The sequence below is a fragment of the Bos taurus genome, chromosome 10 (genome assembly GCF_002263795.3).
Source record: "Bos taurus isolate L1 Dominette 01449 registration number 42190680 breed Hereford chromosome 10, ARS-UCD2.0, whole genome shotgun sequence".
NCBI classification, from domain to species: Eukaryota; Metazoa; Chordata; class Mammalia; order Artiodactyla; family Bovidae; genus Bos; species Bos taurus.
This window is the reverse complement of record NC_037337.1, coordinates 22,806,242-22,827,710: the sequence shown is the minus strand read 5'-3', so window position 1 is coordinate 22,827,710 and position 21,469 is coordinate 22,806,242. Positions and strand designations below refer to the sequence as shown.

At 43.0% G+C, this 21,469-nt stretch overlaps 1 protein-coding gene, 1 long non-coding RNA gene and 2 gene segments (V, D, J or C); 2 read left to right on the top strand and 2 right to left on the bottom strand.

Moving 5' to 3' along the window:
• The window catches only part of LOC100336282 (T cell receptor alpha chain MC.7.G5), a gene marked incomplete in the record, with an annotated part of 1,089,855 nt that overhangs the window by 525,259 nt on the left and 543,127 nt on the right, over positions 1-21,469 (top strand).
• Positions 6,312-7,976, bottom strand: LOC767888 (T-cell receptor alpha chain variable region). The segment is given in 2 exon segments: positions 6,312-7,131; positions 7,543-7,976. Coding segments are annotated over 2 exon segments (576 nt in total).
• LOC112448402 (T cell receptor alpha variable 12-2-like) lies at positions 16,427-17,562 on the bottom strand. The segment is given in 2 exon segments: positions 16,427-17,159; positions 17,370-17,562. Coding segments are annotated over 2 exon segments (453 nt in total).
• LOC132346294 (uncharacterized) lies at positions 17,632-20,887 on the top strand. Its single transcript, XR_009496083.1, has 2 exons — positions 17,632-19,640; positions 20,577-20,887. It is a non-coding gene; the product is annotated as an uncharacterized lncRNA (long non-coding RNA).

The following is a 21,469-nucleotide window of genomic DNA, read 5'->3' as shown; positions in this document are numbered from 1 at the left end:
ATGCTTCAGTCCTACTCTCTCAAGTCTTCCCACCCTCTCCCTTCTTCACTGTGACCAAAAGTCTGTTCTTTATGTCTGCGTCTCCTTTGCTGCCCTGCAAATAGGTTCATCATCATCATCTTTCTAGATTCCATATGGATGCATTAATATATGATATTTGTCTTTCTCATTCTGGCTTACTTCACCCTGAGCAATAGGTTTTAAGTTCATCCACCTCATTAGAACTGACTCAAATGTGTTCTTTTTTATAGAGGAGGTACCCCACGTCCGAGGTTAGGGATGGTGGCCAAGACTGCCAGGCTGCGATGGCTCAGGAACGGCCGAGAGGAGCTAACCCTGCCCGAGGCCAGGGGAGGCAGCCAGGAGGATCTACCCCACACCTGAGGTCACAGGCGGCAGCCAAGAGGAGCAACCCCACGTCCAAGGAGTGGTGGCTGTGTGGGTGCAGGAGGGCCGAGAGGAGCTACTCCACGTTCAAGGTCAAGAGGGGTGGCGGTGAGGAGATACCCCTCGTCCAAGGTAAGGAGCAGCGGATGAGCTTTGCTGCAGCAGCCATGAAGAGATACCCCACGTCCAAGGTAAGAGAAACCCAAGTAAGACCGTAGGTGTTGCGAGAGGGCATCAGAGGGCAGACACACTGAAACCAAAATCACAGAAAACTGGTCAATCTAATCACACAGACCATCAGATCAGATCAGATCAGATCAGTCGCTCAGTTGTGTCCGACTCTTTGCGACCCCATGAATCGCAGCACGCCAGGCCTGTCCAGCACCAACTCCCGGAGTTGACTCAGACTCACATCCATCGAGTCAGTGATGCCATCCAGCCATCTCATCCTCTGTCGTCCCCTTCTCCTCTTGCCCCCAATCCCTCCCAGCATCAAAGTCTTTTCCAATGAGTCAACACTTCGCATGAGGTGGCCAAAATACTGGAGTTTCAGCTTTAGCATCATTCCGTCCAAAGTACACCCAGACCAATCTCCTTCAGGATGGACTGGTTGGGTCTCCTTGCAGTCCAAGGGACTCTCAAGAGTCTTCTCCAACACCGCAGTTCAAAAGCATCAATTCTTCGGCGCTAAGCTTTCTTCACAGTCCAACTCTCACATCCATACATGACCAATGGCAAAACCATAGCCTTGACTAGACAGATCTTTGCTGGCAAAGTAATGTCTCTGCATTTGAATATGCTATCTAGGTTGGTCATAACTTTCCTTCGAAGGAGTAAGCATCTTTTAACTTCATGGCTGCAGTCGCCATCTGCAGTGATTTTGGAGCCCAGAAAAATAAAGTCTGACACTGTTTCCACTGTTGCCCCATCTATTTCCCATGAAGTGATGGGACCAGATGCCATGATCTTCGTTTTCTGAATGTTGAATTTAAGCCAACTTTTTCACTCTCCACTTTCACTTTCACCAAGAGGCTTTTGAGTTCCTTTTCACTTTCTAACTCAAAGAAACTAAGCCATTCTGTGTGGGGCCACCCAAGATGGGTGGGTCATGGTGGAGAGGTTTGACAGAATGTGGTCCACTGGAGAAGGGAATAGCAAACCACTTCAGCATTCTTCCCTTGAGAACCCTATGAACAGTATGAAAAGGCAAAATGATAGGATACTGAAAGAGGAACTCACCAGGTTGGTAGGTGCCCAATATGCTACTGGAGATCAGTGGAGAAATAACTCCAGAAAGAATGAAGGGATGGAGCCAAAACAAAAACAGTACTCAGTCGTGGATGTGACTGGTGATAGAAACAAGGTCCGATGCTGTAAAGAGCAATATTGCATAGGAACCTAGAATGTCAGGTCCATGAATTAAGGCAAATTGGAAGTGGTCAAATGGGAGATGGCAAAGGTGAATGTCTACATTCTAGGAATCAGCGAACTGAAATGGACTGCAATGGGTGAATTTAACTCAGATGACCATTATATCTACTACTGTGGGCAGGAATCCCTTAGAAGAAATGGAGTAGCCATCATGGTCAACAAGATCTGAAACGCAATACTTGGATGCAATCTCAAAAACAACAGAATGATCTCTGTTCGTTTCCAAGGCAAACCATTCAATATCACAGTAATCCAAGTCTATACCCCAACCAGTAATGCTGAAGAAGCTGAAGTTGAACGGTTCTATGAAGGCCTACAAGACCTTTTAGAATTAACACCCAAAAAAGATGTTCTTTTCATTATATGGGGCTGGAATGCAAAAGTAGGAAGTCAAGAAACACCTGGAGTAACAGGCAAATTTGGCCTTGGAAAACAGAATGAAGCAGGGCAAAGGCTAGTACAATTTTGCCAAGAAAATGCACTGGTCATAGCAAACACCCTCTTCCAACAACACAAGAGAAGATTCTATACATGGACATCACCAGATGGTCAACATCGAAATCAGATTGATTGTATGCTTTGCAGCCAAAGATGGAGAAACTCTATACAGTCTGCAAAAACAAGACCGGGAGCTGATTGTGGCTCAGATCATGAACTCCTTATTGCCAAATTCAGACTTAAACTGATGAAAGGAGGGAAAACCACTAAACCATTCAGGTATGACCTAAATCAAATCCCTTATGATTATACACTGGAAGTGAGAAATAGATTTAAAGGCCTAGATCTGATAGATAGAGTACCTGATGAACTATGGAATGAGGTTTGTGACATTGTACAGGAGACAGGGATCAAGACCATCCCCATGGAAAAGCAAAAAAGTAAAATGGCTGTCTGGGGAGGCCTTACAAACAGCTGTGAAAATAAGAGAAGAGAAAAGCAAAGGAGAAAAGGAAAGATATAAGCATCTGAATACAGAGTTCCAAAGAATAGCAAGAAGAGATAAGAAAGCCTTCCTCAGTGATCGATCCAAAGAAATAGAGGAAAACAACAGAATGGGAAAGACTAGGGATCTCTTCAAGAAAATTACAGATATCAATGGAACATTTCATGAAAAGATAGGCTTGATAAAGGACAGAAATGGTATGGACCTAATAGAAACAGAAGATCTTAAGAAGAGGTGGCAAGAATACACAGATCTTCATGACCAAGATAATCACGATGGTGTGATCACTCACCTAGAGCCAGACATCCTGGAATGTGAAGTCAAGTGGGCCTCAAGAAGCATCACTACGAACAAAGCTGGTGGAGGTGATGGAATTCCAGTTGAATTATTTCAAATCCTGAAAGATGATGCTGTGAAAGTGCTGCACTCAATATGCCAGCAAATTTGAAAACTCAGCAGTGGCCACAGGACTGGAAAAGGTCAGTTTTCATTCCAATCTCTAAGAAAGGCAATGCCAAAGAATGCTCAAACTACCACACAATTGCACTCATCTCACAGGCTAGTAAAGTAATGCTCAAAATTCTCCAAGCCAGGCTTCAGCAATACATGAACTGTGAACTTCCAGATGTTCAAGCTGGTTTTAGAAAAGGCAGAGGAACCAGAGATCAAATTGCTGACATCCTCTCGATCATCAAAAAAGCAAGAGAGTTCCAGAAAAACATCTGTTTTTGCTTTATTGACTATGCCAAAGCCTTTGACTGTGTGGATCACAATTAACTGTGGAAAATTCTTCAAGAGATGGGAATACCAGACCACCTGGCCTGCCTCTTGAGAAACCTATATGCAGGTCAGGAAGCAACAGCTAGAACTGGACATGGAACAACAGACTGGTTCCAAATAAGAAAAGGTGTACATCAAGACTGTATATGGTCACCCTGCTTATTTAACTTTTATGCAGAGTACATCATGATAAACGCTGGGCTGGAAGAAGCACAAGCTGGAATCAAGATTGCTGGGAGAAATATCAATAATCTCAGATATGCAGATGACACCACCCTTATGGCAGAAAGTGAAGGGGAACTAAAAAGTCTCTTGATGAAAGTGAAAGAGGAGAGTGAAAAAGTTGGTTTAAAGCTCAACATTCAGAAAACTAAGATCATGGCATCTGATCCCATGACTTCATGGGAAATAACAGGTGGGGAAACACTGGAAACAGTGTCAGACTTCATTTTGTGGGGCCCAAAATCACTGCAGATGGTGATTGCAGCCATGAAACTAAGACGTTTACTCCTTGTAAGAAAAGTTATGACCAACCTTGACAGCATATTGAAAAGCAGAGACATTACTTTGTCAAGAAAGGTCCATCTAGTCAAGGCTATGGTTTTTCCAGTGGTCATCTATGGATGTGAGAGTCGGACTGTGAAGAAAGCTGAGCCCCGAAAAATTGATGCTTTTGAACTGTGGTGTTGGAGAAGACTCTTGAGAGTCCCCTGGACTGCAAGAAGTTCCAACCAGTCCATTCTACTTTGGACGGAATGATGCTAAAGCTGAAACTCCAGTACTTTGGCCACCTCATGGGAAGAGTTGACTCATTGGAAAAGACTCTGATGCTGGGAGGGATTGGGGGCAGGAGGAGAAGGGGACAACAGAGGATGAGATGGCTGGATGGCATCGCCGACTTGATGGACGTGAGTTTGAGCGAACTCCAGGAGTTGGTGATGGACAGGGAGGCCTGAGTGCTGCAGTTCATGGGTTGCAAAGAGTCGGACATAACTGAGCAACTGAACTGAACTGAACTGAACTGAATACTGCATTTTGCATATGTACCACAACTTCTTTATCCATTCATCTGTCAATGGACGTGTAGGTTGCTTCCTTCCTTCCAATTTGCTATTGTAAATAGTGCTTCAATAAACTGGGATACACTTGTGTTTTTCAATTATGATAGAACCACAATTTTGTTGTGAGTGACATCATGCTGAGATTGAAAAGATCCTGATATCCCAACCTAGAAAGCATATTGAAAAGAAGAGACATTACTTTGCCAACAGGGTTATATAGTCAAACCTATGATTTTTCCAGTAGTCATGTATGGATGTGAGAGTTGAACCATGAAGAAAGCTGAGCACTGAAGAATTGATGCTTTTGAACTGTGGTGTTGGAGAAGACTCTTGAGAGTCTCTTGGACAGCAAGGAGATCAAACCAGTCAATCCTGAAGGAAATCAGTCCTGAATATTCATTGGAAGGTTGATGCTGAAATTGAAGCTCCAATACTTTGGCCAACTGATGTGAAGAACTGATTCTTTGGAAAAGATCCTGATGCTGGGAAAGATTGAAGGCAGAAAGAGAAGAGGATCACAGAGGATTAGATGTTTGGATGGCATCACCCATTCAATGGACATTAATTTGAGCAAGTTTTGGGGATTGGTGATGGACAAGGAAGCCTGGCGTTCTGCAGTCCACGGGATCGCAAAGAGTTGGACACAACTGAGCAACTGAACTGAATTGAACTGAGAACAATTTTGTTGTGAGCGACAACATGCTGAGACTGTAAAAATCCTGATATTCCAGGATCCTTTGTGATTGAAGAAATGTGGGAACATGGACTAACATTCTGGTAAATGAAATGCAAGTAGAAGGTGCTGGATGAAGCTTCTGAAAATGATTGACTTGGCCAGCATGTACTCATTTGCCTCTTGACGTTCTTCCTGGAAGGTGTGTAAAGTAGATGGATTTCTTGCTGTTTTGGCAAAGTATATAAACAAAAGTGACAATTTAAGGACAAGAAACAGCTAGAAAGAAGGCCCTTGATTCCTCCCAAGATTATGAAGCTAGTACACCAGCCCTGGACTGCACATGGTACATGCGATAGAGCTTCTTTATATGAGAGGGAAGTAAACTCCAGCTTGTTAAAAACATTATCTGAGTTTTTTGTGATGTGAAGCTGAACCAATATCTGATATGAATGATATTCATTAAAAATACAATCCATCACTACATCAGTCTGATTGAGTAAACTCCTAATATTCCAGGTCTTCAAAGGTGTTCTAGGTGATTCTGACACAGGTGATGTTGGTGGTTTAAGGTCTGGAATGTGGGAACCACGGTCCTACCAACCTTTCCCCTGCCCTCTCCTACCTTTTTCACCAAGTGTCACATAAATACAAATGTCCTTTGTCCACAAACACATTTTTAGTAGCATCAAAACTGTATCAAGAAAACTATTCTTACCAGGAGCAAGAATACAATGGATGGAAAACTGTTATATATGTGATAATAAACAGAAGTATCCACTTTTAAAAACCAATATTTTAGGGTCTGATAGCAGAAAACATATATATCTCTCACTTGTAAGGGGAAAAAATCTGACTTTTGGATAAATTTCCATCTCTTTAATGGAGAAACTGATGCTTAGAAATCATACAAATCATAAATAGCAGAATCAGATTCACATCTTTGTCTCTTTTACTCCAAATACTGAGATCTTTGTGTCTATTGTTACATAACATCTTCACTCCTCAGTTTTAAAGTGAAAAGTTTCATGGAAACAGTCCTAAATTCTCTTTATTTCTAACGTCTGATGAATCTACTGTTTCCTATACAGAAATTAGAGAAATACTAAAATCATCTCATGCATCTTAAAGCCCCACCTAGGTCTTGAGGAGGCTGCACATATAACAGATGAGCCCTTCTAATACTGAGAAGTCCTTCTTCATCCTTCAGAGGTGACCTGGTAAAAATAGAACTTGAAGGGTTTTTAGGCTCATCAGTCTAAATCCTTTGTTTAAACTGAGGACACTGAAGGCTGCTACACCCATGATATGGTTAAAGACACAGCCGGGGTGGGCAGAGCTGAATTTGGCATTTCAGCTTCCCATTGTATATCCCATGCCCTTTACTATAGTCTGACACACTACCGAAAACTCAGGGATTCGAGAGGAGCTCCCTTTCGTGTTGCTAGCTGTTTGCGGACTCTCCTTTGTGGGAAGACAAAACCACCAACTCTGCACACTGTCGCGGCTTCTAAGAGACAGCTCTGGCAGGTTTGCGCTGGGGCTGCGGGTGCCAGCTGAGCACTCTGTGTCTGGAGCACAGAGGTAAGTAGCAGTGTCCTCAGCCTGGGAAGCCATGATGGACAAGGAGCTGCTTTTGATGGAGTTGTCAAGCGTGAAGTGCAGTCTTCCACTATGTTTCTGTCTCTCATTTGAATGCATTAAAATCAGGTGAACAAAGCCTCGCCTTGAATCCTGTCTGTACCACTGTAAGGCAGTTAAAGTAATACTTTTATGACTGCAGTTCATGGTGACATTTTCATCCTCCTGGATGCTCAGGGTCTGAAGATTCTGTTCTCCTTGCTGGCTATTCACCTCTAGGCAGAAACACAAGGACAGAGGCCAGGAGTCAGTCACTGCATTTTCACTCACTAGTGTTTGCATTTCCTTCCATAATTTGAGGGTACATTTCCCAATTAACAGGCTTTCCTGTGGCACAGTGGTAAAGAATCTGCCTGCAATCCAGGAGATGTGGCTTTGATCCTTGGGTCAGGAAGATCTCCAGGAGAAGGGAATGGCAACTCACTCCAGTATTCTTGCCTGGAAAATTCCAGTGACTGAGGAGCCTGGTGGGCTACAGTCCATTGGGTCGCAAAGAGTTAGACAGGACTGAGCGACTAACACTTTCACATTTCACTTTTCCCAATTAAAGAGAAGATTTTGCCCCTCAGTCTTGTGAGCTCTGAACTTTGGTCACCCTCTTCCCATCACCAAGAGCCCCAACTCACTGGCCAGCTGAAGCCACAGAATCACCAAGACAGGGCCAGAAGCTTCTCCATTCTTCTTCTTCAGGGGGATCATGGAAGACGCAGCTCTCGCCCTGAAATAAAGCCAGGTCCCTCAGTCTAGCTCTCTTTTTTGAGTATACTCATCCAATCCCTCTGAGTCCCAGAGAGAGTCTCAGGTTTCTTACCCAGCCAATCAAAGGACGCTTAGTCTTTTTGCTTTCAATACAATCATGTTGATTTCAAACAAAGTGAGTCTGAGGAGAGAGGCACTGCCATCTTGTGGGGGCAACATCATCCTGCCGAGAGAACCACCTGAGGAAGGTGAAGTGTGTTAGGGCTGGTTCAGAGGAAATTGCAAAGCTGTTCTATTTTCTGCCTTTATTGAACTCCAGTTCCAGCCTAGAGTGAGAACAGATACAGATGCAGTTTTATGTACTAAAAACTCAATGAAGAAAGAACACTGATGCCCAGTATTTACAGAATACCTCTGAGGAGCACGATTAGACTTCTTCAGTCACTTCCGATACCCTGTCCTTCTTTTTCCCTAATTTGCCTCATGTTGGAATGAGATTGTGTATGAGTCAAGGTTCTCACTTATGAGTAACAGAAACTGACTCTGGCTGAATTAAATAGAAAAGGAATAAGTTAATTAATATTGGGTTTGCCTCAGAATCTCCCATATGGTCAGAGAACTGGACTCCAAAGCTATAGTCAGTCTACCAAACATTTAAGGAAGAGTTAACACTGATTCTTCTCAAACTACTCTCAGAAGTTGCAGAGATTGCAGAGAAAGGAACATATCAGTGCAACCTACTTCAAGACTTTGGCCTCATGATCCCATGATCCAGCCTTGCTAGCAGTGCTGAAAGTTATGCATGAACTCAAAAACACTGCTTTCCCCTTACCAAGTTTGACCCTGCTGATGCTATTGCTCAGTGCCCAGTCTGTCAATGACAGACTAATACTGAGTCCCGGATATGGTGTCATTCCCCAGAGAGACTTCCCAGATGCCTGATGACAACTGGATTACATTCAGTTCAGTTCAGTCGCTCAGTCATGTCCAACTCTTTGTGACCCCATGAATCGCAGCACACCAGGCCTCCCTATCCAACACCAACTCCCGGAGTTCACCAAAACTCATGTCCATAGAGTCGGTGATGCCATCCAGTCATCTCATCCTCTGTCATCCCCTTCTCCTCCTGCCCCCAATCCCTCCCATCATCAGGGTCTTTACGAATGAGTCAACTCTTCACATGAGGTGGCCAAAGTACTGGAGTTTCAGCTTTAGCATCATTCCTTCCAAAGAAATCCCAGGGCTGATCCCCTTCAGAATGGACTGGTTGGATCTCCTTGCAGTCCAAGGGACCCTCAAGAGTCTTCTCCAACACCACAGTTCAAAAGCATCAATTCTTCAGCACTCAGCCTTCTTCACAGTCCAACTCTCACATCCATACATGACCACAGGAAAAACCGTAGCCTTGACTAGACGAACCTTTGTTGGCAAAGTAATGTCTCTGCTTTTGAATATGCTATCTAGGTTGGTCATAACTTTCCTTCCAAGGGGTAAGTGTCTTTTAATTTCACGGCTGCAGTCACCATCCACAGTGATTTTGGAGCCCAGAAAAATAAAGTCTGACACTGTTTCCACTGTTTCCCCATCTATTTCCCATGAAGTGGTGGGACCGGATGCCATGATCTTCGTTTTCTGAATGTTGAGCTTTAAGCCAACTTTTTCACTCTCCACTTTCACTTTCATCAAGAGGCTTTTGAGTTCCTCTTCACTTTCTGCCATAAGGGTGGTGTCATCTGCATATCTGAGGTTGTTGATATTTCTCCCAGCAATCTTGATTCCAGCTTGTGTTTCTTCCAATCCAGCATTTCTCATCATGTACTCCACATATACGTTAAATAAGCAGGGTGACAATATACAGCCTTGATGTACTCCTTTTCCTATTTGGAACCAGTCTGTTGTTCCATGTCCAGTTCTAACTGTTGCTTCCTGACCTGCATATAGGTTTTTCAAGAGGCAGGCCAGGTGGTCTGGTATTCCCATCTCTTGAAGAATTTCCCACAGTTTATTGTGATTCACACAGTCAAAGGCTTTGGCATAGTGAATAAAGCAGAAGTAGATGTTTTTCTGGAACTCTCTTGCTTTTCCTATGATCCAGTGGATGTTGGCAATTTGATCTGTGGTTCCTCTGCCTTTTCTAAAACCAGCTTGAACATCAGGAAGCTCACAGTTCATATATTGCTGAAGCCTGGCTTGGAGAATTTGGAGCATTACTTTACTAGTGTGTGAGATGAGTGCAATCGTGTGGTAGTTTGAGGATTCTTTGGCATTGCCTTTCTTAGGGATTGGAATGAAAACTGACCTTTTCCAGTCCTGTGGCCACTGCTGAGTTTTCAAATTTGCTGGCATATTGAGTGCAGCACTTTCACAGCATCATCTTTCAGGATTTGGAATAGTTCAACTGGAATTCCATCACCTCCACTAGTTTTGTTCGTAGTGATGCTTTCTAAGGCCCACTTGACTTCACATTCCAGGATGTCTGGCTCTAGGTCAGTGATCACACCATCGTTATTATTTGGGTGGTGAAGATCTTTTTTGTTCAGTTCTTCAGTGTATTCTTGCCATCTCTTCTTAATATCTTCTGCTTCTATTAGGTCCATACCATTTCTGTCCTTTATCGAGCTCATCTTTGCATGTAATGTTCCTTTGGTATCTCTGATTTTCTTGAAGAGATCCCTAGTCTTTCCCATTCTGTTGTTTTCCTCTATTTCTTTGCATCGATCACTGAAGAAGGCTTTCTTATCTCTTCTTGCTATTCTTTGGGACTCTGCATTCAGATGCTTATATCTTTCCTTTTCTCCTTTGCTTTTCACTTCTCTTCTTCTCACAGCTATTTGTAAGGTCTCCCCAGACAGCTATTTTGCTTTTTTGCATTTCTTTTCTGTGGGGATGATCTTGATCCCTGTCTCCTGTACAACGTCATGAACCTCATTCCATAGTTCATCAGGCACTCTATCTATCAGATCTAGGCCCTTAAATCTATTTCTCACTTCCACTGTTTAATCATAAGGGATTTGATTTAGGTCATACCTGAATGGTTTAGTGGTTTTCCCTTCTTTCTTCAATTTAAGTCTGAATTTGGCAATAAGGAGTTCATCATCTGAGCCACAGTCAGCTCCTGGTCTTGTTTTTGCTGACTGTATAGAGCTTCTCCATCTTTGGCTGCAAAGAATATAATCATTCTGATTTCGGTGTGACCATCTGGTGATGTCCATGTATAGAGTCTTCTCTTGTGTTGTTGGAAGAGGGTGTTTGCTATGACCAGTGCATTTTCTTGGCAAAACTCTATCAGTCTTTGCCCTGCTTCATTCTGTATTCCAAGGCCAAATTTGCCTGTTACTCCAGATGTTTTTTGACTTCCTACTTTTGCATTCCAGTCCCCTATAATGAAAAGAACATCTTTTTTTGGTGTTAGTTCTAAAAGGTCTTTTAGGTCCTCATAGAACCGTTCAACTTTAGCTTCTTCAGCGTTACTGGTTGGGGTATAGACTTGGATTACTGTGATATTGAATGGTTTGCCTTGGAAACGAACAGAGATCATTCTGTCGTTTTTGAGATTGCATCCACGTACTGCATTTCAGACTCTTTTGTTGACCATGATGGCCATTCCATTTCTTCTAAGGGATTCCTGCCCACAGTAGTAGATATAATGGTCATCTGAGTTAAATTCACCCATTCCAGTCCATTTCAGTTCGCTGATTCCTAGAATGTCAACATTCACTCTTGCCATCTCTTGTTTGACCACTTCCAATTTGCCTTGATTCATGGACCTGACATTCCAGGTTCCTATGCAATATTGCTCTTTACAGCATCGGACCTTACTTCTATCACCAGTCACATCCACAGCTGGGTATCATTTTCACTTTGGCTCCATCCCTTCATTCTGTCTGGAGTTATTTCTTCACTGATCTCCAGTAGCATATTGGGCACCTACTGACCTGGGGAGTTCCCCTTTCAGTATCCTATCATTTTGCCTTTTCATACTGTTCATGGGCTTCTCAAGGCAAGAATACTGAAGTGGTTTGCTATTCCCTTCTCTGGTGGACCACATTCTGTCAGATCTCTCCACCATGACCCACTTGTCTTGGGTTGCCCCACGGGCATGGCTTAGTTTCACTGAGTTAGACAAGGCTGTGGTCCTAGTGTGATTAGATTGACTAGTTTTCTGTGAGTATGGTTTCAGTGTGTTTGCCCTCTGATGCCCTCTTGCAACACCTACTGTCTTACTTGGGTTTCTCTTACCTTGGGCGTAGGGTATCTCTTCACGGCTGCTCCAGCAAAGCGCAGCCACTGCTTCTTACCTTGGACGAGGGGTATCTCCTCAGCGCCGCCCTTCCTGACCTTCAATGTGGGATAGCTCCTCTAGGCCGTCCTGCGCCCACGCAGCCACGGCTCCTTGGACGTGGGGTTGCTCCTCCCCGCCGCCGCCCTTGGCCTCTGGTGTGGGGCGTGGGATATCTCCTCCTGGCCGCCCTCCCTGACCTCAGAAGTAGGGTAACTCCTCTCATCGCCGCCCATGGCCTCGGGCGTGGATTGTTCTTCCCGGCCACCGCCTCTGGCCTTGGGCATGGGGGCGTGGGTTGCTCCTCCCGTATTTAGAAGGATGATAATGATAACCCTTTATGCAAGACAGCAAAAGAGACACAGATGTATAGAACAGTCTTTTGGACTCTGTGGGAGAGGGCAAGGGTAGGAGGATTTGGGAGAATGGCATTGAAACATGTATATTATCATATGTGAAATGAATTGCCAGTGCAGGTTCAATGCATGATACAGGATGCTTGGAGCTGGTGCACTGGGATGACCCAGAGGGATGGTACAGGGAGGGAGGTGGGAGGGGGGTTCAGGATGGGGAACACGTGTACACCCATGGCAGATTCATGTCAATGTATGACAAAACCAATACAATATTGTAATTAGCCTCCAATTAAAATAAATAAATTTATATTTAAAAAAAGAAATTTTATATGATTCAAAATATCTGATCAAACATATGTACTCTCCTCCTTTCTCACCAAACTTCCCACTGGGATAAAATTTACAAGTATAAACAGGATGATACTAAATCCATAATGTGAAAAAAAATAAAAAGATGAAATATATCAACAGTTCCCATAAGACAAAAAGTAGATGTGAGCATTCTGATGGGTGAGACAGAGAGGGAGAAAGCACAGCCCAGAATGAACTATGAGAAGATTTTATTGGACATGCAAGTGAAGGAAACTGACTCCTTAGGAACCTCTAGAGATTCTGGACTGAGAAAGGATAAGTGTGACGGAGGGCAGGAGGGACAGCATATGGGGATGAACTGAAGGTCACTATGTGGAATAGTTATACTAGTCTCCCTGCTGCTGGACTTACATGTGAGATGCATAGTAGGCTGACCTGTATGTGGGCACCTGATGTTCACTAAGGTTGAAATAAAATACCTGGAGTGCTATTTTTTCCTGTGAGTACTTAACAGAGCTAAGTGAAATGAAGTCGCTCAGTCGTGTCCAACTCTTTGAGATCCCATGGACTGTAGCCTACCAGGCTCCACTGTCCATGGGATTTTCCAAGCAATACTACTGGAGTGGATTGCCATTTCCTTCTCCAGGGGATTTTCCCAACCCAGGGATCGAACCCAGGTCTCCTGCATTGTAGACGCTTTACTGTCTGAGCTACCAGGGAAGTAACAGAGCTAAGCCACCTTCAAACTGATATTAGGTGGAAAGGAGAGGAAGAAACAAGTTAATAAGCAGTTCCCTGCTCATTCATCCTAAAAAGAAGCCTGCCAAGTAACATGGTAAGTCCACATGGCCAGACTACTGGCCAAAAATCCCATTCAGGAAGAAACTTTGCGGAGAACAGGAACACAATGACATAAAAAGTCCATTCCACTGCCCAGTTCTTCATTCTTAAATATAAACCAAGAACAAAGTAACACTAGTCATTAATAAGTAGAGATGGTATCTCTTTCCATACCTTGAAGCACCAAGTCATCAATTGTGAATATGAGAGTCATTATACCTGGAACCAAAGTTGTGGCAGAATGTCATGCTTTATGGTCTCGTATGGAAATGCATATTTGGAGAATGACCAAAGGATCTAAGAGAATAATATAATGGTTCCTTGGTCACTACTCTCAAAAAATCTGGAGTCTTAGCTTTGAATAATAATTCTTTATATTTTTAAAATTTTTCTCTCTTAAGTTCTTTACCATATATTATTTTAATTTTTCCAGATTGGTAAGAAATAGAAAGGGCTTCCTGGTGGCTCAGATGGTAAAGAATCCACCTGCAATTTGGGAGACTTGGGTTCAATCCCTGCAATTTAGGAGACCTTGGGAAAATCCCCTGGAGAAGGGAATGTTTACCCACTCCAGTACTCTGACCTGGAGAATTTCATGGACAGAGGAGCCTGACAGGCTGCAGTTCATGGGGTCACAAAGAGTCAGACACAAATGAGCAGCTAACACTTTGACTTTTCACTATTCCCAATTAACAAGAAGATTCTGGCCTGGAGAATTTCATGGACTGTATAGTCCATGAGGTCACAAAGAGTTGGACATGACTGAGTGACTCAATTTCACTTTCAAGGAATAGAGAAAGAAATTAACTTTTTAAATACAATAATTTTCAAGTCTACCATTTATTGAATGCACTCACATGATAAGAGTTCCATGCTAGTAGTAGGCACTGCTGGTGGTCAGCCTAGACCCCCTGTTCCAGGCCAGTGGACCCAATTCCCAGCTGCTGCAAATGTTGGCTATGCTTGGCTCATAGCTGCCCTCTTTCCCAGAAAACTGATAAACATCACCATTCTCCAGTAAGGTATACCCATGCTCCAATGAATGCCTTATTCTAATATCAGCTGTATGGCCCCTTGACTCAAGGTGGGAGGGATCAATTCTGTGGGGCACTTCATGCTCCAGGGATCCCCATGAAGTCAGGCTGGATCAAGAGTTCAGCTCAGCCACATTCATTTTTACCCTCTTCCCCTCCCCACTTAACTTGCTTTTCTCAAAATAAGATGGGTGTCAGAAACCCCAACTTTGGCTTTGTTAAGGAAGTCAACCTAAGACAATATGCTACCTCACTTAATCCTAAACCTATCCTGAAATATATATGAGTATAGCCTGAAATCAAGCCACTCATTAGCAACAAGAGATAATCAGATCAGCACCTACAAACCAGGTTCTTTCCAGTGGCACCAGAAGACACACAAGTGGAAAGAGAATTCGAGTATCTTGAGCTCAATACATTTCATGCTCTTTCTCATTGCCTTTCAAGTGCTTTTTCCATGATTTGGAAATATTTCTGAGTCATAAGTTTCCAGACTGAGAACTGGAAGCAAATTCCTATTAGATTACATCCTTCTTTGCATGCTAGGTTGCTTCAGTTTTGTCTGATTCTGTGCGACCCCATGGGCTGTAGCCTTTTATACTTTTACATCCTTTTAGTCAGTGACTATGTGAACAAAACTGAGTAAAAATCTTAATTAGTCATTTCCAGCTTTTCCCGCTCTTTGGACTAAATAAACAATGTCATGTCTAACAGACCACTACTTCAGCTTTACGATGACTGTGACTTCTAATTTTTTCCCCTGGATCTATTTGTTGTTCAGTCACTCAGTCATATCTGACTCTTTGCAACCCCATGGACTGTATGTAGCATTCCAGGCTTCCCTGTCCTTCACCATCTCCTGGATCTTGCACAAACTCATGTCTATTGAGTTGTGATGCCATCCAATCGTCTCGTCTTCTGTCATCCCTTTCTCCCCTGCCTCCAATCTTTCCCAGCATCAGGGTCTTCCAATGAGTCAACTCTTTGCATCAGGTGACCAAAGTGTTAAAGCTTCAGCATCAGTCCTTCCAATGAATATTCAGGGTTAATTTCCTTTAGGAATGACTGGTTTTATCTCCTTGCAGTCCAAGGGACTCTCAAGAGTCTTCAATATCACAGTTCAAAAGCATCAATTGATTTCCATCAGATCACAAACATTTTCCCTGGACTTTGGCAGGGGAAGTTAAGTTATAGGACAATTTCACAGTGCCAGTTAGTCAGGAGAGGGCAGATATTCATATCCTTGTTGGTATTCCCAGCTCTCTCACCAACATTTTCTAAAACATCCTCAACACCATATGGTCTTTGATAACTGATCCATGTAGGTCTTTAATCACCATAACATTGGTTACTCAGAGATCCTTCTCAGGTAATCTGTACCCCTACACCCTGCTGTGGGTGTGGAATATTCTATGGCTATAGCTAATTCTCTCTACCATCCCCAGCCACACTCAAGTACATAGGAATCAATGCACTCTCCCAGAAGGCTCACACCTGGAACTTTGAGTTCTACTCAGCCTTTACTCAAAAAATGGTAACATAAACCTCTGATCTGAATTCCTGCAACTGTCTAGGCTTTTTGTTTCAACCACGTCTCACCTTCTGATGTTAGTCCTTCCATCCACCCATCAAATGTATCCTTATCTAATCCACCAATGGGGTTGCAGTTGAAGATGAAGATGGGTGAAGATGAGGTGGCAGACCTATAACTAAAATAATTCATGACTTACAACTTGTTCAAAATAGTTGCTTAAGACTCCTTTCTGGGACTTCCCTGGAGGTCCAGTGGTTAACACTTGGCGATCCAATGCAGGGGGACTTTCTAATTCTCTTTCCACTTGTGTGCCTTCCAATCCCTGGTCTGGGGACTAAGATCCCACATGCTTCACAGCCAAAAAGCAAAAAATATAAAATATAAACAATATTGTAACAAATTCAATAAAGGCTTTAAAAATGGTCCACATCAAAAAAAAAAAAAAAGACTTCTGCATTTATGTTTTTCCATTATTTTGTAAAGCAATGAATATCAAACACCTTGAATATCTACATGGGGACAGAGCAAAATGTACCAGGAACTATGAGGGAGTATCTCAGTTATCATATTAAAATATTGTCATATATAAAAGCATCATAATACCAATTCCAGTGAGTAAAGTTATGGTACAAAACTAGAGTACAATAAGAAGATTGAAAAATATTTCAGTCATTCAGACCAAACTGTGTCTTTAATTTCCCTTCAGAATCAACTGTTTTCAGAATTATGAAAATACTTCCCTAATCAATCAAACCTTCTACACTGTTACTCTTAATCCTCATCTACATCTAGAGAGGTAACAGAATGTCTGTGCCCTGCAGCCTAAGCTCTCCAAGAGGCACTGTTGGGGCCCCAGCAGGTTTGGGCACAGGCTGCAGATGCCTGGGGAGCACTGTGTGCTCAACTGCACAGAGGTAGGTGGCTGAGTCGCTGGGCTCAGAGTCTCTGATACGCAGGGAGACATGCTTGTTGGTTTTATTGGACTGCACTGTAAATTTTCCTTCCTCTTTGTTGTTGTTCGCATACACTTGCAGCAGAAACTCAGGGCCTTTCCCAGGGTACTGTCTGTACCATGTGAAGTACTGAGAATTGCTGTCAGAATAAGTGCAGCTGAGAGACGCGGCGGCTCCCTCTGGGACGGGCAGAGACGCAGGACTCTGCTCCACTGTGTTCTGCTGGCTGCTCGCCACTGTGCAAAGAGACATGAACACTCAGTCAGAGAAGGTGGGTTAGGTGGTGATGCTTCCTCTCCAGAATTCAAGTTATCTTTTCACAGGCCTCCCACCTCTACCATCCCTTATTTAAGGGAAATAGTGTTCATGTTTCTCCATGAGCCTAGAAGAGACAATGACTCCAAATAATGTATTTTATGGTCCCATAGAAATGCCCCCAAACTTACAGATCAACTGAAGCCACAGGATCACTAATAAAACTCCTGAGGATTTCATCATTCTTTCCTCCCCTGGTTCACTGAGGATTCAAATTTTAAGCCCTGAAAAAAAAAAAAAAAAAAAAAGTTGAGCTCAGATATTTCAATTCTTCTGCTTTAGAAATCATAAAAAGAGCCTGTTCTATCAAAGACAAAAGAGACTTTTTTCATTACCCATGCAACACACCACCAAGCTCCTCCTCTCTCCTCCTCCTTTCTCCCGCCCTCTCTCTCTCTCTCTCTCTCTCTCTCTCTCTCTCTCTCTCTCACACACACACACACACACACAGGAAGGAATACATGAGCAGGGTTCCTGAGAAGACACTGCCATCTTGTGGACTCAAGACCCTGATCAAAGAAATCGTTGAAGCATAGATCCTTACTATGGGAACTGATGAAAATAAAAATTTGCCACTTTAGTTAAATTAAAAATTTGAGAAGCATATGGTCCAAGTCAATGTGTGTGGGGATAGAGTGATGTCTACATGTGTGTTTTACATCAAATGGCAACGCTTGTCTGATTAGAAGCAGTTTTATCAAATGGCCACTCTCTCACACTGAAAAACCAGTCCTAAGATATTCTAGTGATAGAAATCTGGGCGAGGCTCTCATGATTCAGGGGATCTGTGTAGCTTTTCTTCATATCAGGTCAACACTTCCTATCTTATTTCCCCACTTATATTTTTAAAGAAATCTAATCTAACTCGAGTTGACTCATTAGAAAAGACTCTGATGCTGGGAGGGATTGGGGGCAGGAGGAGAAGGGGACAACAGAGGATGAGATGGCTGGATGGCATCCCTGACTCAATGGACATGAGTCTGAGTGAACTCCAGGAGTTGGTGATGGACAGGGAGGCCTGGCGTGCTGCGATTCATGGGGTCGCAAAGAGTCAGACATGACTGAGTGACTGAACTGAACTGAACTGAATCTAACTCAAAAGAATCCTCTTAAGACACAATGACCTAAAATCTAACTGAACAAACATGTTTCCAGCTCACAACTTGGGCAGATTTTTAACAAAGTCAAGGACTTAATTCTTGATTCCATTATGTACCAGTGGCATATGTGTGAGGAATCATCGCTTACTTGGGCTGATGGTAATAGTAGATGTACCATCCTTCAGTACCTAGAGTGTAAATAAAACCCAAAGGATGTGTTCATGAGTCTAATCCCTCTTCTTATACACAGTCCTGGCATCTCAGGATTAATCTCCAAAGTTATGGGTCTGGTATCAGTCTCTCTAACAAGCTTCCCCGGTGGCTCAGTGATAAAGTATCCGCCTGGCAATGCAAAAGATGCAGGTTCAATCCCTGGGTCGAGAAGATTCCCCAGGAGAAGGAAATGGCAAGCCACTCCAGTATTCTTGCCTGGAAAATCCCATGGATAGAGGAGCCTAGCAAGGCTATAGTCCATGGGGTTGCAAAAGAGTCAGACATGACTTAGCAACTAGACAAGAACAGCAACAATCACTCTCTGCCTTTCTATTGTACCTTAACCAGAAAACCAGGTTTATCAGAGGGCTACCTATGCAAGAAGCTTAACTGAGTCTAACGGAGAAAGAAGCACAGACAAGTACTGTTCCTTCTCATTTCCCTCCTGCCTCATGCCCTTGTAGAAGCTAGTGGCTAGAGACCAGCAATGCAGCAGGTCCCTTTCTGCTCAAGAACTAGGTAAGCAGTATCCATCAAAGATGGACTGGTCAGGTCCTCCCTATTCCCACCGGCGACTATGTAGGAAGTAGGATGAAGGAGAAGATGCTAACAGTGGGATCCTTTTCTTTAAGAGAACATTGCTTTTGACAAAACTCACACAGCTATTTCTCACTCTTCTCCCCTTCTGGGAATCCTATTATACTTACGTCAGAAAATTTGACAATGTCCCCCAGGTCCTTTAGTCTCAGTTCATTTTTCTTCATTCTTTTTTCTTTCTGCTCTCTGACTGGACAACTTCAATTAACCTATCTTCAAGTTCTTTCTCCTGTCTATTCAAATATACTGTTGAATTTGTCTTAGAAAACGTTCTCTGTGTAACAATTTCTCTGCCCTGAGAGAGTGCTGAGTTATGTGATAGACAAGCCCTTTTCGTTGGTCCTTGAGGGAGCCACGGACAGGTTAAAGCAGTGAAGCTCTGCTCTTTCATGACAAAGAGCTCTTCCACCTCCACCACTGGAACCCACCCTGGGGATGCAGGCAGCTATCTAAAAACTGTCATGGATCCAGTGATGGAAAGACGGAACAAGGGTGAGTGAAAACACCACAGGGCTTTCCTGTCAGGCGTCCATTTCCTTCTACTATGTGTTTGCTTAGCTGCTGCACAGCTCTCTGTGGTGTTTGCCTCTATATACAGGTAAATGTGCTAAAGTTTCTTGTCTTTCTAAGCTGTCCTCTTCCTGGACCTTTGGCTGCAGAGAGAAGACTTTTCATGGCCTTTTTTGTCTACATCTGTTGGCATTTCTAGGTTCCTGGCTTCTCCAGGACTCACTTGGTTTACAAGAGGCAAAAGGAAGCTCAGGGAACTCACTGCTCTGTCACTCCTCAAGCCCCAAGTTCCTAAGCTAGTCTGGCTTCTTCTCTCTAAATTCTCATGTTTTTCTTTTACATGTGCTCCAGAGTTTTTAACTTTCCTTAACAGGTTGAGTAGAAAAAAAAAAAAAAATACACCTACTACAGTTTGTCCGAAGTGGAAAGAAAGCATGATGCTTCATTCTTTCCCTGAAGAGTGAACCTCTGACCAGCTTGGCTAGTCCACCTTCTTGGCAGTAGGCAAGTCAAAATGGTATTAAAATTATTTAATTTTTGTTCAGCCACCTAGATTCTCCTGTTGAATAAATAAGCTCCTAGACTGTGAAGATAACTATGGTTTACCTGAATACACTGCTCTAAGAATTCCCTTAAATGGCCCAGTAGGCCCAAGGTGGTGAATATAAGTGATCTCTGTAAATGGCGTGAAAAGGCCCTTATTCTTCTGGCTCCTTATCATTCTATACAAAAGTTTTGAGTGTGATTAAGAAATGACTAGGAAAAATGGCAATGTTATAGCTACTAGAATGATCACGCCAATTTTGTGGTAGTGGAAAAGGAGCAACAACCCTGGTACTAGAGAAGGGAACACCTTAGACCCTGGAAAGTTTGTGTTTGTTGGAAGGGAAGATTGTTCATGCTCTGTTTGTATCCTAGACCCAGTACTGCAGCCTAAGCAGAACAACCATATGGTCTGTGAAAACAGAAAAATTGGTATGAATATGGCTTGTCCTGGACTGTTCTTCTGTGCCTGACATCATCAACGGAAGCTGTTCAACATGGATTCCCAACCCTCTATGTGTACAAACCTATAAATCAGCACAACTTTTTTGAGTATGGCAGGTTCAAATGCATATGCTTTTGTGTCTGCCCATCTTGAATTATGCCTCATGAATGACACTGCTCATATAACTTAATAAGTGATGTAATGATGATTCTAATCAAGTTTAACAATAAATTTAAAACTGGACCAATCTGTCTCCGTTGGAGTTATATGTTTGTGTTTGGGAAGAAAGAACATCTCTCCACTGGGAAGGATGGTTGAGCTTTGGTCCCTTTTTAGAAAGTAAACCAAAGACCAGTGTGTCCAATTCCCTTGCGTGGGTCATAATGAATATTATACTATGTCCAAGCTGTTTATATCCTGGAACTTACTCACAGTTGACTGAATCTGGGATCCTAGGAGACATGACTGAGCTTAATCATGCAGACTGGTCTCATCCTGCTGAACAAATTTCTGCTCACAGTTGCTATTTATTCACTAAGCTGTGTTCAGCTCTTTTATGACCCCATGGACTGTAGCCTGCCAGGCTCCTCTGTCCATGAGATTTTCCAGGTGAGAATACTGAAATGGGTAGCCATTTTCTGCTTCAGGGTATTTTCCTAATCCAAGGATGGAACCAGTGTTTCCTGCATTTTCTGGATTGCAGGCAGATTCTTTACCACTGAGCCACAACGGAAGCCCTGCTAATAGTGGATTTAATTAAATGTTGTTAGAGAAAAATCAAATAGATTTAATCTCAGTCTTTGTCATTCAGAGAAATCAGAAC